The 18,425-nt window shown below is 38.5% G+C and overlaps 1 protein-coding gene across 1 annotated transcript in view; it reads right to left on the minus strand.

Moving 5' to 3' along the window:
* The window catches only part of clcn2b (chloride channel, voltage-sensitive 2b), a 197,950-nt gene that overhangs the window by 96,302 nt on the left and 83,223 nt on the right, over positions 1-18,425 (minus strand). The window contains exons 3-6 of the mRNA XM_030744507.1: positions 9,442-9,573; positions 5,086-5,214; positions 4,054-4,187; positions 1,974-2,051 (exon numbers count right to left, since the gene is read on the minus strand). Of these exons, the coding sequence (XP_030600367.1) occupies positions 1,974-2,051; positions 4,054-4,187; positions 5,086-5,214; positions 9,442-9,573 (473 nt within the window). The remainder of the gene's footprint in view (positions 1-1,973; positions 2,052-4,053; positions 4,188-5,085; positions 5,215-9,441; positions 9,574-18,425) is intronic.

The raw sequence follows: 18,425 nt of genomic DNA on the forward strand, positions 1-18,425 counted from the left end.
ATCTAATTTGCCTGTGGGATTCCAAGGTACTTGTAGCTGTCCTCAATGTCTGCAGTGTTGCCTTCTGGTAGTGCAATCCCCTCAGTTCTGACTACCTTTCCTCTCTTTGTTACTGTTTGACTACACTTCTCCAGTCCAAATGACATTCCAATGTCACTGCTGTAGATCTGTGTGGTGTGGATCAGTGAATCGATATCTCGTTCACTCTTAGCATACAGCTTGATGTTAACCACGAACAGAAGGTGGCTGATGTTTGCTCCATTCCATAGTCGGTATCCGTGGCCAGTCTTGTTAATGATCTTGCTGAGTGGATTCTGGCCTATGCAGAACAGCAGTAGGGACAGAGCATCTCCTTGGTAAATCCCACATTTGATGGTGACTTGTGCAGTTTGCTTGAAGTTGGCCTCTAGTGTTGTTCTCCACATCCCCATTGAGTTCTTGATGAAGGCTCTTAGGGTCCTGTTGATCTTGTATAGTTCTAGGCATTCCAGGATCCATGTGGGCAGCATCGAGTCATAGGCTTTCTTGTAATCAATCCAGGCGGTGCACAGGTTGGTCATTCTTACAGTCTGGAGTGATTGCTCTATCTACCAGTAGTTGGTGTTTCACTCCCCTGGCATCTCTGCCAATTCCTTTCTGGGCCCTACTCATGTACTGAGTACTCTTCTTAGCTGCTATGATGCCTGACAGGAGTTTCTATGTTGTACTGAGGCAGGTTATTGGCCGGTAGTTGAAAGGGACCAGTCCCTTCTGGGGGTCCTGAGGAATTAGGACTGTCCAACCTTCAGTCAGCCATTCTGGGTGTATCTTAGCCTTTAGAAGCCAGTTCATTTTTGAAGCTAACTGCTCATGGAGTTCTTTAGGTGGTAGGTGTGAATCATATCAGGGCCTGGTGCTGTTCAGCTCTTTATATGTGCGAGTATTTCTTGGATGTCTGCCATGGTGTTGGTTACTGGATCCTGTTCGGGGAGGTTGCTTTGGTCTGCTCTTAGATCCACTAGCCACTGAGCATTGGTGTTGGCTTGGTATTTCATGTGTTCTGTGATCTCCAGCCTTGGTCGGGGTGCTGTTCTCAAATTGTTCCCCTGCCACTGAGAGCACACCTTGGATGCTTCAGTGGAGAACATCTGGTTTATTCTCATGGCTTCTATGTCTGTGGGTATACCTATTTAGGTGGTTAGCCAAGGGTGTGAGTCTTTGCTTGGCAGTCTCTAAGGCCTCAGGTATGGACAGCCTGTTGTACTTCTTAGGCGCCCCTTCCTTCATCACACCTTTCTGCAACTGTGATAGCTGGCTAACTTCCCTTTGTGCTGCCTTGATCTAAGCCTCTAGTCATCTTTTCCATGGAGGGTACTTCTTCTTGTGGCTGTTCATCTTATACCCAAGCATCTCAAGGATCACTGCTGCCATGGTATATATCAACTGATTGGTTTCAGTGATGGTCGAAGCAGGGATTGTCCGTAGTGCTGCATTCGCATCTTCTAGTAAACTTTCAGAGGGTACTACATGTAGTCTTCATAGTCGGCTTTGAGGGGTCCAGGTTTCCATCTCAGCTATGATCTTATCTTTCAGGTCAGCTGCTCTGGTATTCAGTGTACTACTACTACTTATTATTGGGGCTTGGTTGGGTGTCGAAGAATTCATAGGTCCCACATCATATTTTTATATATATATATATATATTTTTTTTTTTTTTTTTTTTTTTTTTTTTCTTTATATGTCAGATCAACCAATGTTTACATCATCTACTGTGGCTACAAGTGACAAGTCACAGAAATTAACAGATTAAAAAGAGAAACTAATCTTAAAACTTTATGGGAATATAAAGAGCACATCTGGATTATGACATCAAGACAGTTCAGACCAAAAGTGTGAGAGTTTTCAGCTTGAAAAGCTAAAATAATAAAATTATTCAAATAAATAACAGTAGATATTTTAAATAAAATGTGAAAAAGAAAAAAGTGAAAAACTCACCTCATAGATTCCTCCAAACAGAGACATGAACTTGCTGAGGAGAGCTGCACACAAACTGGCAATGTGTACAAAGGGACCCTGACAAGAAGAAAAATGCAGACCTAAATCAGGTGCAAAAGCTACAAATTAAGGAGCACTCTAGGCTCCTGTTTGTTGTGAGTCAGTAACACAAGACAGCACAACTCTCTGAAAACACATCAGCAGTGAGAAAGTCTGAGGGAATATTAACATTCAGAATATGAGGTTCAAAGTGGAACTAACAGGATTAAAAGTGAGAGCAGCAGAAAAGTGATGCTCAATTTAAAAGGCAGTGAGAGGCCTGTGCTGAATCTAAACGCTGGATGTTGCTGCAGTGGTACGCAACCAGAAGGGCCTGCAGGGTGTTTGTGTGTGCGAGTGTCAGGAAACAATATTTTCCTGCAAGAATGTCTTTAGGCAAGGCAGTCTTCAGGGTGATAACTGTACGCACCTGAATCATTTTAGTTATGAAACACTGAAAAATAGTGACCTTCACCACATTACACACATAAACTAGTCCATAAGATATAAACAACATCTGCATAGTGAAGTGAGGGATGTAAATATTCCCAGAAAAACAGTCTTCTCCCTCCCACCTGGCGTAGAAAAGATCTCTGTACCTTCCTTCTTTCTTCCACCTGTACCTGAGCACATCAGCCATTTGTGAATAATTTGTAATTCATGACGCAGAGATGTGGGGGACCTAAATGTGAATGAGCAGCAGAAGGTTCATGTACTGCATGTGAGAATAGGGAGCGATTTGAATTAACTGCTCACTTTGTTCTAACCTGTATAGACATTCAAATCTGAAAGAGCCTAGCTGCTAGTGAGGGTTCTGTATTTTATCACAACAAAAGGTTTAATGCTGTGAATCACTGAAACTGTGCTAGTAAACAACAACAGTAGAATGTGGGTCAGTGATTGAGTTTTGCTGAGTTTTTTCTGGATTTTTTCCTGTTTCTTAAGGACATGATTTTCAGATACTGCTCATCTGCTGTAGATAATTTTTCAGGCCTACCACTTCTCCTTTTGTCCTCCACTTCTCCAGTTTCATCAATTTTTCTTTAGGACAAACTGCACACCATGCTTAGATATGTCAAGAGCACGGCTAATAGGTCTTTGGGAATCACCTTGTTGGTGTAAAAATACTATTTTATGTCAAACTGTGTTATCTTTGGCATTTTCATAGATTCAAGTAAAGAAATGGCAACAAATAACATGTTTTTTGTGACAGGCTGCTAATAAAAATGTGCCAAATATGCAATTTAATTTGTCTGTTATCTGTTATTTGTTCATCCCTTGAGTTGGGTGCTCTTTTATGCTCGATGATGGTCAATGTTTAATAGCTTAAACAAACATCATTCCTCTGAGAATGGTCAGGTGCAAGGACTGAAAAAGCAGCCAATGTGCAAAGAAAAACATTGAAAAACTTCAGAAATCTGGGAGAATTATTGCTCAAGACCACTTTAAAAGTCTGGCTCCTTGGAAGCAAAATATAAAAAAATGAGGTGGCTCAAGACTTTTGCACACTACAAGCTCTACAGAACAATAGTAAAAACCTGCAGTAACTGCAATGTCATGAAATTTTTGTAGGGACAAAACACCCAGCACCAGAGATCACTGTATTCCTACACTCCCCCGACTCAACAGGCAAAAGGTTAACCCCCCAAAATCCATTATATGCAAAGCCAGTTGATAACCATGGCTAAAGTGAATAGTAACTCTTTTTCCTCTTTGCAGAAATGTGAAAGATTAATTTTGATGCTCTAAAACCTTACCTTATTATACAACAAACATAAAACTACAGCTAAAACCTAAAGCTTACATGAAAGAAAATGATTTTCACCAACGTGTGTGGATGTAGCTTGTATTTCATTTCAGTCTTATGAGCCACGTACTTTAAAGACTGACTCACTGACTGACAAAGTTGTCAGCTTTTTCTGTGTCTCATATGTCGTCACTCTGTCTTCCCATTCAGAAGGCTCCCTGCATTAATTTGTAGTTGTGCTGATGTACTACACGTACATTTAGAGTGAGTGAAGGCAATTTCTGCACACTTTACCTCTTTGCCCAGGGGCATGCCACTGCCCAGGGCGCAGGTAAGGCCGATAACTTTAGCCACAAAAGTTTTGAAGGTGAGGTATTCTTTCAGCACCACTCCTCGCAGAATGGTCTTCATCTCAGGAATACCTGAACCTGCAAGGGACAACGGTAAACACTTATAGCTGATTGTCAACCTGAGCATCTGAGCTTTAAAAACTTGTTTTAAATCCAAAGTTATTTTTCCAGTTGTTATTCAGAATCAAAGTTGAATTTAAAATAAATAAATAAATAAATAATTTCATAAGAGTCTAATAGTCATTAAGATCAACAAGACTTTGATCCAACAAATCTGACATTACATGAAATTACAGCTTTTTGTTGTTTTGTTTTTTTAATTCTTTATAAAAATCCTCTCTTTTGAAAGCAACATCTACCTCAAACCAAGAACACAAAAATATCTCTCTCTCACCATCAACTTCCAAGACTGCAACTTGGGTGCCAATTATAGCCTGCCCATTATTATTAGATTATACTAACCTACACATATAACCATTATATCAGTATTAGCACTAATGCACTGTTATAGTAATGTCAGTGAACAAGTGTGTGCAGTTTGATGGGTGTAGTATGCATCTATGGTTTGAATTTGAACATCCTAGGTCACATCGTTCCCAAATTATGGCCAACGTTACGGTTTAAGTGGAACAGATGCCATCACTGCCGCCACCAAGGCTATCGAAATACAGTACCTCATTGTTTTCTTTGAAACAGCCAAGCTTAAAATGAGTTCAATTCCTAAAGAGTTAATGCAGTACTCATGTTAACGCCCTTAAATTAAAGCTTAAAGTCTGCACTTCAGTCACACTGACTGTTTAACTGTTGGTAAGAGGCACAATTACAAAAACTGTGTTATTACACAACCACGTTTGGTCCTGCATCATTATTTTGGGGTTACTCAATCACCACTCACTAAATTCATTAACAGCAACACAGAACAGAGAACGTGGCCCATTCTCCTGGACAGCAAACAGTTATTTTATATGTATCATACCAACAGCCTGGGGGGCGAGGATCTGGGTGAAGCCTGCAGAAAAGGTGATGAGGACAATGGGGTAGGTGACCCAGGCCACATACTGCAGAAACACATTACTGTCCAGACCACCGTACATCCATTTCTGTGCTGTGGACACACAAACCAGGGCAGATGTGTAAAGCTACCATCCAGTGAACACAGCATCACAGATACACACTGCAGGAAAGTGTATTTATTAACAAAACAGGACAAACTGATGAAAGCACACACATGTGCATGGTCAGTGCAAGCAGGAGAGTGGTTGTATAAACATTTTTAAAGACAGGAAAGATGTGTAGCTGTGTGGTTCTTCTCAGACCAGGACAGGTGGTTAGTCATGGTCTGGATCCAATTAAGAGAACTGTACAGCATAACTGGAACTGACAAGACTAGGTTAGCTTCCCCTTGAGAGTGCAAGAGAGAGACACACACACACACACACACACACACACACACACACACACACACACACACACACACACACACACACACACACACACACACACACACACACACACAGCTTGAGAAATCCATTTGAATTAGCTGTGGTCCCGTGAGGTTTATGATCAGCTCTCACAACTTTCTTCAATCGTTTTAAAGCATCCGCCTTCCTCTTCCTGGACTGTACAGTTTACTTACTGATTAATTCCTCATCCACCTCATCTCCTCCCCCTTGTTTCCCAAATCCACCTTGTTGTTTGACGATAGATGCCATAAGAGGCCTTCCATCCATCCCTCCTGCCATCCTTTGATCCACCTTGAATCCCTAGTTATTTTTCCCTTTTTTCATGTCTTCATTTTTTACCTACTTCCTCCTTACTCACACCTTCAAACACCACTTTCTGCCCTCTCTGCCTGCTATACCTCCTTGTTTCTACTCCTTTAAGAACCTTTCACACATCACATGCAGCACATCATTATCATCTGCATTAATTTCCAGTGGCTGACCCCAGGGTTCAATCCTCAGTAAAAGTTTTTTCTATTTTCAAGGTCCTGTAAGGCCAAGATCAATGAAAGCAATAGCAATTAATTACTGTTATGCAGATGTCGCAATAAAGCTCAGTAAAGAGTTGAACTACGCACAACTCATCACAAGTATAAATCTGAATGCCTTGTATTTGTCTCTGTCTAAATAAAGCAAGACTTTCAAACCATCTTACATTAAAATGTTTTTCAAACAGATTTGTGTAGAACGACACCTACAAGGTGTAGGGCGTCTAAGCATATTAATGCCTGGCTGAGAATATTTGGTGACTCATTTTAGGATTTATTTGAATTTTTTTCACCCTTTCAGGTTGATACAGTAGTGAATCCTCCGCTCACTCTTATTTTAAAAGTTCCCAGCACTTCCTGTCCTGTTTTTCCAATACTGGCAGGAATAACCAGGCCACTGTTATGGTAGTCCTTGATATAACTGCCCCTCCAAAAAGTCTCTTGTCTTGAAGTTCAACAGACTCCAACTTCACCATTTTGGATTACAGTTGCTAAGAGAAGTCCTTTTTCAGCTCTAAATATCCACTACAACCTAGATGGCCACCAACTAGACCTTGAAAGTGGAAACTGGTTCATGTCCTGCTGCATGAAGTTCATTGCGGCTGAAGAGCTGAACAAGGACTAGATTCACTAAGTCTAGTTTCCCTCATGATCAAATGGCCCACTTTTTAGTTGAAACGTGTCCCATTTCAATGTCGATCTATTACCTGTTTGTGGGCTTGCAAATGGGAAATGAGTACAAATACTTTGTTGCTGTACTTAACTAGAATCTTCAGAATTTTCACTGACCAACTTGGACTTAAGAAGTAGGATTATGATTTTTGGCTTATTCTCTACTCATTTTTGCCATGTTGGATTTAACCTGAATGGAGTTGAAGGACTTTGTGCTAAGTCACTTCTTCCCAATTTGTTTACTTTGGGCACGGCCAGAAGGGAGTTACGCTGAAGGCCTGGACGTGCCTCCTCTGCTCTAATTCTAGAACGGTATTTAAAAATCAGCATTAGCCTAGGAATGATTAGTTAGTTAAATCAAACAGATCTCATCATTAATGTTTTAATCCATATTATCTGATTGAGCTATATGCTTTGCCCCTGCTAAATTGCTTGAATAAATTATCCTATTTGCATTTAAAAACTAAATTGTGGAAATTCACTTATTAACTCATTGTCGAAGAGTAAAGGTGAAAACTGGTGTATCAGTATTATATCTCTTAATTGTTCTTATAGGTTGTTCTAGTCATTAAAAGTAACAGATCACTAGGGCCTATTTTCCTGGTCACTAAAGAAGCACTGCCTTTTTACCAAGTACCCAGATCAATAGAAGAGGGCTGCTGTTACTGGGTGTGGATGTTGATCACTCTGAACTATTAGGGTTTTTAGCTAGTTACATCAGCAAGGGATAGCGGGGTTGGCACCTAGATAGTACGCAGTAAGAGCCACGCGAGTCTCCTGGCTCCCAGCTTAGACCCAGCTTAGATAGTTTCTGTAAATACCTCATAGGGTGATACCCGTAGGTTCAGAAACTTGGACCCTTTAAATGGAGAGCCGGTCCACTCTTTGTCCAGACATTTGATAAACTGGAAATTTAAAGCTTACATGTACAGTAATGTCATCATTCTTTCTAAGAGTTTTTTAAACAGATATTGGATCTGTGCCAGATGGCTTGTTGAATAATGTTTTTGTGAAACGTCATGGAAAACAAATTAAAGTATACAAATTTTGTTATTGGAAGACTGCATAAAAAATACTAGACAGCTTACTGCAGGCTAGACTGGTTACTTTGATACTATGGTGAAGTTCACAGTAATGCACTATATTGGACTTGTGCAATGCACGCTATGGTGTTCATGGTCAGTGTTAGGTTGCATCAAGTGTAGTAGATATCAAATTAAATTTAAGGTTATAATGTTGATTAGATTCACTCATTAAAGTCCAGCTTTATACTAGCTTTACACTGTCTATGGGTGGGAAATCAACCATACTAGCTCATGTAACATCTGCCTATATCTTCTTGAATTTGACTAAATCCACACAGAGCAGCAGCACAGATCATTTGATCACAGAAACTACACACAATCCACTTGAGCTCACAACAGACATTAATTATTCTGTTCCCCATGCTACACCACTACAACCGATCTTGGGGTTCCACCACCTGCTGAATCCCACTTTAATCCCCAATTATATTAATTTTCCTGTTTAGGTGTCGAGTCAAAGTCACCCATCTACAATGTAGCCAACAGCAAATAGAGCTGCTTTTATTTTTCCTTTTTTTAAAAATATTCCCTTTGTTTTTCTCTGTGTTCTACATAGACACATGTTCAAGTTGGGTACATTTACTGAATTAGAATTTAAGTTGAAAGTTTATATTCCCTTGTATTAATATTTTATTATGATATTAATATGACACGAGGTTCATTTAACTTGGCAAAAAATATCTGGTTGAAATATCCTCGAAAGACCTTTTTGCATTTATACCTTCAGTACATTTTAGAGCAGAGCAGAGGTTGCCTCCCACTGCAACCATCCAGCTGATCCGCTGCTACATTGGTCAAAAATAAGTAGGTCCCAGCACCTGTCTCATCAAGTCATCGGGTGATTTAAAGCAATTTTTTGCATGCTAGTGCTGATTCTTATCACTTTATTCAGATTAAATATCTGCACCAAACAATTCTCTAATTATTTTCAGCCCCATCAAAGGCTTAAGTACCACTTAGAGCCATTCTCTGCCAAGCATTTAACAAATTCCAAAAAGACTTTCAATGGGATCTTTGAGATTGCTCTCCATCAAATATAAGTGAATTCAAAATCTTTCCAATCACTGGCATATCTAATGGTCTTTCTCCTGATTACATTTCGTAGGAAAAAAAAACATCACTCTCCTTATATTCTGGTATAATTCTCTCCTACATTTTTCCCTTAGGTTAGAGGAAGGCTTTATTTTTGCCAATAATTCTTTTTTTCATTTCTCAAACTAAAAAAAAATTACTTGCTAATTCCTTGTTTCGTATAAGTAAAAATTGTTATGTGCATTTTCTCTTAGTTTACCATTTTACAATTCTGAAATACACTTTGTATATATGGATAAAAGTGTAATCTGACACTAGACACACAATGTACATTTTAACTGAATTCAGCATTTTTTTCATCCATCCTACTTCACCTTCACCACCACATCCCCAGTCCACCGCCTTCCTTCTCTTCCAACTCCAACCCCAGTAAAAAACTATGCCAAACTACCACTTCCTTGAATCTGTACATTACTTACTTAATTCTGTTATTATGTAGACACTCTCCATTCCTCAACCCACAGGTAAAAACCCTAGTCCCTCCCACGCTTACCTTGTAAGCAGATGGCAATGCAGAAGTCCACTACCCAGCTGACCAGGGCCATGAGGAGTCCCAGCAGGATGAGGAAGATCCAGTCCTCCCCAACCCGCGAGATCAGGAACTTCTGACAGCGAACTGTGCAGACTACAGGGATGGCAGGAAGATGAGATAATGTTAGGACTATAGCACTCAGTGACTGGCACTAACTCTTGGATGGTGCAATCAGAATTTATTCTACATTAGCCAATAATAGCTGTGTTTCCATCCAACAGCTTCTGAAATATTGAGGAGCAGTAAGCATGCTGTCTGCCCAGAAAAACCCTGCATCCTAAATACGGTACAACACTCCAGTGATGAGTGATTCAAAAATTGCAAAAATTCATAATTTCCCCCGCATGTCTTCTCCATGATTGAAACAAATAGATCGATATATAAAGTCCACCCACTGAGTCCACCAACAAACAAGCTATAGAATTAACGGTAGGTTTGATTTTTGAGTAAAGTTTTATTTTAGTAGGCATTTAATTTCAAATATTTTCATTCCTGATTAAAACCATGTCTGACACTAAATTATTACAGGAAAAACACAGATTTTTGACAGTAGGTGCACTGTTTTTTGAATCAGTTATAGAATTTAGGACAAATTATACTTTGGAAATACCAATTAAACCAATGAAACCCATTTTCATTTTCCATATAATCGGTGCCAAGTTAGACTACACTTTCCACTAACTTTTCTATGAGTTATATATCAGTTTCTTTCTTGGACATTTTTCTTGATGAACTATGAATGTAAAAGAGGATTATTTCTTCAGTAGCTCAATTGGAAACTGGGAATCCACATTAGGTTGTTTGAAGTTAGACTGCTCATGGAGACATATGCTTCTCATAAATTCTTTAAATGACATTTTCAAGGCTGCAAAGGTTTTAGTTGTTGTGAAAATTCAATTCATGGACAGATATCTTAAATTCTAGACAAATGAAACAAAAGCAAGGTTCAGTACTCTTAGGGTTAGAGGCAAATTTATGGTCTTTGTGAACTTGCCCTTCATATACTATGTCCTTATTTATAAAGGAAGTGCATTTCTCTTGCACACATCACAAACTTCCTTGCATTAACAAAAAGGTGAGTCATTGTATCAACTATAAATAAAAAGGTGCAGGCATGCTATTGAGCATAACTTGCTTAATTTTCCATTTTTTTATCTGTAATGTAACCATTATTTACAAAATGATCATCATATTGTATTCAATAAGAGTTTTAACTCGCAGCTGAGCCCATAAACTCACCGGGAAAGTTTTTACTGAGGCCATAGATCGAGTGATCCAAAGGGGCACTTTCTCTACAAAACTAAGACCTAAAATTATGTCTTTTTAAATAAAATCCATGATCACTGGTTTGAAACTGAAAAACTATATTTTTGGATTAAAACTGGGATGGAAACTCAGCCACATATTGGAAATGTTACATGAGATGAGAATGAATCTGTTATTGTTACCATTGGCAGCTATGTACAGTTGAGGTTATGACATCACATTCATGTGTGTGTCATCAACTGTGTCATGACCTGTGTCATCAGTGTACCAAGAATGTAACTTTATACACAATGTGGCAGGAGGATGAAGACAAAGTAGGTTACACTGATTGATGTATATTAAATGCACAACAGCAAAGTCACTAAAAACAGAGGCACTAAAAAGCCAAACACAAAACACACACAAACCAGTTTGAGGCACAACTGCATCTGCTTTACTTACCTAGAAGCAACAGGAAACTGAAATTCACAGCTAATATACTGTATAATCCTTGGTGTGAGGCATGCATACACTTCTAGTAATTATGACTAATTGCTGGAACCAAACATTAGTTTGACAGTGACTCATTAGGATGTTCACGCACACACCATAATTCATAATGCCTCTTGTTGACAACACATCTCCCCTACCATCCCTCTTCCAAATCTGTCCTGTTCCCCTTTTCTTCTTTGCAGTGTTTTGGAGCTTCTCTCTGTCTCCCTGCATCCTTTTTACTCTTCAGCATTTAGAACAAATGTTCATCCAAATATTTTTACTGTTTCATGGTTGACCTTTATCACATTCTGCCTTTTTTATTTCAGCACAGTCAAGAATTCCCTTTTAAACCTGTATTTAATTTGAAACCTGACATGTTACAGTAGGTCATGTTTCCCCATCCTTCATTCTTCAATTTAAAACTGCCCTCCATTGACTGCTGATGATCTGTCAATATGGAACAAATGAAGAAGAATCACTGTTATTCCCTAGATCGCAAACATATTTTTCCTTCATCAAATCAAGGTTCAAAAATTCAATAGAACAGTCAGATCAGCCTTTACTTGCTTTGTATCTATATAGCCTACCTACTATTCTTTATTTATTTGACCTATGACAATGGTTCAAGTGAAGCAAAGAGTCATATGATACCTTATTAACTGATATTCAAACTGAACAAGCTCCAATGCAAAATGTGTATTCTTCCAAATATACTTAGTGACACAGTACAAATGAACTTGTCAGCATCCTCTGGTTGTCCAGTTGTGTAAGACCAAACATGCATATCTTTTTTGCATTTACAATATGTCCTCCAACTTATTGTCTGCTGCCAAACATGTGGACATCAACACAATAAACTTCAATTCATTGCAGAATCACCACAGTTGGTTGATGTGCATTCATTTTTAGTTTGTAGCAAAAAAAAAAAAAAAAAAAAATCAAACATGACACAAAACAATTTTAGTTTAATAGATGAATCACTATACTGCCTCATCTCCTCTGGCTTTTATAATGGTCTGATATATCTGAAGCACAGACTCCACTGATGAGAAAAGCTCATCAGCGAGCTGGTTCCACCTTTCTCTAACAGCGGCTGACAGAGCAGCTTTGTATGTCATGGACTATTTTTTTTATTTTTCAATTTCCACCATAAATTTTCTGTTAGATCTAGATCCAGACTCTTTGGTGTCTACATCACTGAACTGATTTGTATTTGTGAATACAACCTTTAAGCATCTTGGCAAGATGTATTATCATATTGAAAAATGACTTCATCATCACCAAACCTACTTTCTATTGATGGAATGTGGAAAAACATCGTCATCCAGTCATCCAGTCCATTATTGCTACTCTTTAACCCAATGTAATCTTGTTTTCACCTGTTTACGTGTTAGTGCTGGATTTTGTTTAGCTTTGCTAAAAGTAAATCCGATTTCATTCATCCTGCTTCTTACAGTTATGTCACAAAAACTGTTGCAAAGAGAGGTTGATGTTATAAGCTAATGCTAGCAAGCTTGGTTAGTAAGCTGCATCCAAACACTGTATAGCTGTAATGCATGTAAGACATGTACACTGGCCAACTGGTGCCAAATAACACATTAAAAAAACAAAAAAACAACAACAACAAAAAACTGAATTTCACTCAACTAAAACTGAAGCACAGAATTCTTGGACTGTAACCCAAAGCAAGGCAAAGTATCTGTTATATGTCAAAGTGGCTAACTTCAAGTCTTAATATTTTCCAGATAGAGGAGTTACCATGAAACACTTACCATGAAACTATTTTTAACCAGGCTGATTTTAACATGTTTCATGGCTGAAGTTGGGCATTTTAACACCAATGAAGATTTATTGGCTTTTGGCGCAGCCTCAAGTGACCACAAGAGGAACTGCAGTTTGTTTCTTTTGTTTGTTTGTTTGGTTGTTTGGTTTTGGGGGGCTTGGTTTTATTTTTGGAACTCTAGTGATGGAAGGTATTTATGTGCTTAATGATAACTGCTAGCCACAGCCTCCCATCACTCACCATTATCCCCTCATCTCTGGATTTCAATTGTGTTTTTAACACTCACTTTTGAATCCCATTTCCCCACAGATCAGCAAGAGTAGAACTATTTAAAAGCCACTAAGAACCACAACTAAAACAAAACATCGACTTTTCAAGTTGAGGTGCGAGTGACAGCTGTTTGACAGACAGGAAAGAGGGGAAGAGTCAGACAGTGAGAGAGAGGCTAGGTGGGGAATGCTGCTGGGACTGAAAGAAGAATGCAGAATACACACTTGTGTACCTTGGAGCACATCCCCCAATCCCCAAATCAACACCTTAAGGAACCATCTAACACGCACATGCAGGGAAAAGCTGTGACAAACACAGAACACACATACACAAAGACACACTTTGCTTTCCATCACTTCAGACAGTTATGTGACAATTCTGAGAAACAGGCATCTTACATGTGTATATTTAGATTTATGTGTTATCTGAGCGTGTGTGTGCGTGTGTGCGTGTGTGTGGGTGGGTGAGATGTCTGCGTCATCTCACCCACGGGCCGTCTGTGTTCTTGGACCCCTTCTGCCATCTAGACACTAGTCAATGTAAATTAGTGTGTGTGTGTGTGTGTGTGTGTGTGTGTGTGTGTGTGCGTGCGCGTGCATGAGCATTTAGCCTAAGGTGTAATCTTGTCTTTTTGGAAATGTAATTTAGTTAGCTCAGCCTGTGCTGGTATTGCTTAATAGCTTTTTCTGCAGTGTGCACACAAGCACAGATCCTGCAGACTGGTTACTGACTTTATTCTTCATGGCATGCTATAACCAGCATGCTAGTTCCCAATCACTCTCATTGCTTTCCAGCTCACCCTCTGTAACCCCAGCCCCCTTCACCCTTCCCTTCCTCCTCCTGCTGCTGCTGCTGCTGCTGCTGCTTTCTACTAATCACATTCAACCTGTGCCTTTACCTCTCATCTCCTGCTCTGCCTCTCAAGTCTTATCTTCTGCCTTCCACGCCTCCTTTCTGCACTGCCTTCTTTTTTCCCCACTTTCACCTCTCTCCCTCCTTTTCATTTTCACTTGCCCACTTGCTCACTCTGTCCTCAGCAAGAACCATAATGTCCACACACCTGCTGAGACTAATTTAAGTTGCCTTGGATACACAGTGGATCTAGTTCATTGGCCTGGCATTAAGAAATTCTATGTGTGCGCACTTGTGTTTACTTTCTTTTTAGCAATACATCATGGAGACTGTATAATATTAAATGAAAAGAAATGAATAAAGGGTCATTCCAGAAAATTCTACACTGAACTTCAATGAAGCTGGGGTACATGAAACTGCACTGTACTTTTGTGTAATACCACTTTGTACCACAACATGGTGCAATGTGTCAATATAAATGACAAATGAAAAGTGTGGGAATGTTTTGGATGTTATTTGGAATTTGGATATTTGGATTACTGTAGATAGAATTATTTTAACACAGCCACTGGTAAAACGCTGCTCCCTAGTGATTAAAAACTTATATTTCAAATTTAAGCACGATTACAAAAAAGTACTTTTAAGGCTTAAAGTTAGGTGTTGGTGACTTTTACATATTTCCATGCAATTATGTGACAAATTATTTTGCTGTGAGGTAAAGAACACCCAACAGGTTTGCGTTACAGGTTCAGTGAGTAAAACTAGTCTGTTGCTTTATATTAATTAGAAGTGCCTGTGTGTGTGCATTGCACCAATAATCTATGTACAATGCTTGCCAACCAATCTTGCTAGAAATAGCTGATTAACACTCCACCCTCTCATCTAAATATGACCTCTGACTCCAGAAAAAAAAACAAAAACAAAACAAAACATTGTAGCAGCACCCAAAATGCTAAATGCCGATGGCTCAAAATGAGGTATCCAAAAACTATATTGATCTTTCCTGTATAGTCTGTGAATCTAAATTAGCTGTTTAAATGTGAAGCGTGATGTTGGAAATCTTATAGTCTGGAGTTTGATTCACTGCCTCGGAGACAGAGCAGCCTTTAGTCACTGATTCCACTATGAATTATGCCTCATTTCAAAAAGTGCTTGAAGATAATGTGAGGCCATCTGTCTGAAAGCTGAAGTCGAACCGAATAGTGATCCTAAGTACACTAGCATTTCCACCAGAAAGAAGAAATGGAATGGCTTGGGATTTGAAACAGGAGGTACATGTATCATCATTTATTTTGCACATGATTAAGATTTTCATAGAAGACTGGTCATAAATTTCAGCACATCAATGTCAGAGACAATTACCAAAAAAAAAGCTTTGTCAGTCAGTTTTGCTAAACAAGACAATTCAGTTATTATGCTGCCAAGGGTGTAGTTATTTTGTACACTTATACTAATTGATTTTTTTTAATAAATAATGAAAAAGCTACTTTTCCTTTTAATTGTGCTGTTCAGGTACAGCACATTTATGTGTAGGCAATGGAGTCACTATAAGACATGAATCACTTGTGATACCAGCACAAATTGGCCCACCCTAACAAGCTCTTAATCAGCTGCTGTAGGAGCCCACACAACCTTGAGAAACAGTCTCATCAGGAAAGAAGTGAAACCATCTGTGTTGGTCTGAAGGGGCTTTAAATGAAGTCAAAGAGAGAGAAACATTGTGTAAGAAACAACAGCCCAAAGTATAGCCAAACGCTTCTCTCTGCAATTAAAAATGATTAGACCCCACAGTATGTCTCTGGCATCTTTTTTTTTGTTTAGTTTTTTTTTTTTAATGATTTAGCACTACAGACAGCCGAAACACTAAATTCCTTTAAATCAAGGCTAAAAAACCCACCTGTTTAGAGACACGCAAACGAGCATTTTACAGAATGAAGACTCTGACTTGGGAAGTTATTTGACCACCTGGGACTTTCAAAGATCTCCATTTTTTACATTTTCTTCATTTTATTATTTTTTGAAATACAAGATGAAATATGGGAAACTTTATTTTGTTACTTAAATGTGTTGGTATGAACGATAGGCACAGAGCAGGAAAAGGCTACATAGTGATCTACTGTATGCAGTAGCCGAACAGCCGGAGCTGTTGCTGTTATAGCTGAAGATGTTAAATCAAAACTGTACTGTATGAGCACATCTGATTGCCTGCTTTTTTTCAGATACTCCTACACGCTTGCATGAAATGTGTAACAAGTATAAATTAATCAACCCATTCTCTCAGATGATACCAAAAAAAAAATCAGAAAAACAATATATTGCTCCAACTCTGGTGTTATTATGTGGAAAATGAGGGCAGGAGGTAGGAAGAATGAGTACATGCATCTAAGATGAAAATCACTGCAAGTGCAGAATCCCTGTGACCGCTAACAGATAAAACCCAATTATTCAAATCAGGAACTCATTTGTTATGCAAGGTGACAACTATATATGGGTGGAAAGGGTAAAAGAGCCTACCATTAATGCCTCAATTCTGCACAGTCATGGCAATGAGGCCTGTTCTCGTTGTGTGTGTGTGTGTGTGTGTGTGTGTGTGTGTGTGTGTGTGTGTGTGTGTGTGTGTGTGTGTGTGTCTCATTACATTCATTATGTAGCTTCATGCATAAGGAGATATTCAATTAGAAATGCCTGGCTGTGTTTAAGACCGCTGGCATAATTAGATTAGAATTAATATAGATAGAAAAATCTGACCATTCAGCCTTTCTGCTTTTTTTTTTTATTATTTATTTTAAATTATCTTCTTTAAAGGCAGATGGGCCTGGTAGATTTGCGTGTGAGTGTGTGCACGTGTGTGCATGTGAGTGTTTAGTAAAATCTTAAAATTGTAATAAACATACCTGCTATAAAATATACATAAGGACCAAACATAAAAGTAAACTGAAGCAGAGGACAGAAGCAACTATTATCTATTTTTTTAATCTATTAATGACATCCAAATGTAGAAGAGAGTCAGTATAATTTTTAGAATTTTTTAAAATCATTTTGAGTATAAGGCTACTCTTCTTTACCCAAACAGAAAATCTGCAGTATTAGTATTGTATGTACAGTATAGATTAAAGGAATGAGGCAATCAAACCCCACTTATGTAATTCCTCCTTTGGGTTTTGCATTCCAAGATGTCTAAACTGCAGCCTAGAGATGTGCAAAGAGTGGCACCCATCTCCTGCCTCCCCATTACATCAGCTAACTTACCAGCAGGCTCTTGCATCAGATATGTGCAAGTTAAAGATAAAACAGAGTGAAGACATAACATCTGCAAAGTAAAATCATCTCTTATTAACAGCTGCTGGCAGAATGGATTGAAATATGGAATAGATGACAGAGCCAGAGGAGTTTTTTCTCCCATATTTATACAGAGAGGCCTTCGGACTTTAACAGTTACCACATTAACAGACACACTCTAATCTGTAATATTTTAGGGTATTTTAAGCATTATACTACATTTACTTGCGATTTGGACTGACTCCGGATTTCTGTTGTGGCATGCAGTGACTTCTAAGAAAAGCAAACAGAGATAAATGAATTAAACAGCTGCTGGCCTCTCACTTGCCCAGCTCGAGCTTTTGTTAATGCAACACGGACACACCCATGAAATTGTCATGTGCTACAGAGTCCAGTGGATTCACAGGCAAGCAGAGTTAATCCTGCTTCCAGAGACAATATCCAACTGCAGCTACAAGATGGCAAGAAATTTAAAGAGATAGGAGAGAAGAGGGGGACACTGAGCAGATGGGTTGATGCAGGTCAGAATTTGGGAAGTGTTTCTCATGTTTCTTTGAAACTAAAAAGTGGTAATTTCAGCTTGTGAAGCTAGTTTTAAAGCATGACCCTACTTGAAAATGTGTTGAGGATATTGTGCGATCATAGTCAACTATTCTAGTGTGTGGTGATTTCATTGATCCCCTCTTGCACCAAGAGAAAATGTCTCTCCTATTTGCAGAGGCGAGCAGGAGACAATCTAAGACTGATATTTTTGCACTTTTGTAAATGTGGCTGAATTTCTCTGAGTGTACTATATATATATATATATATATATATATATATATATATATATATATATATATATATATATATATATATATATATATATATATATATATATATATATATATCATTGTAAATATACATACTGCGCTTTGGGATTTTTTTTTTTTTTTTTTAAAGTTCTTGGTGCCAGATACCGCCAGGCATCTTTAGAGGTCTTGTAGAATTCCTTCACAGGTCAATGCTATTTTACACGATA

The sequence above is a fragment of the Archocentrus centrarchus genome, chromosome 13 (assembly GCF_007364275.1).
Source record: "Archocentrus centrarchus isolate MPI-CPG fArcCen1 chromosome 13, fArcCen1, whole genome shotgun sequence".
In the NCBI taxonomy this organism is placed as follows: domain Eukaryota; kingdom Metazoa; phylum Chordata; class Actinopteri; order Cichliformes; family Cichlidae; genus Archocentrus; species Archocentrus centrarchus.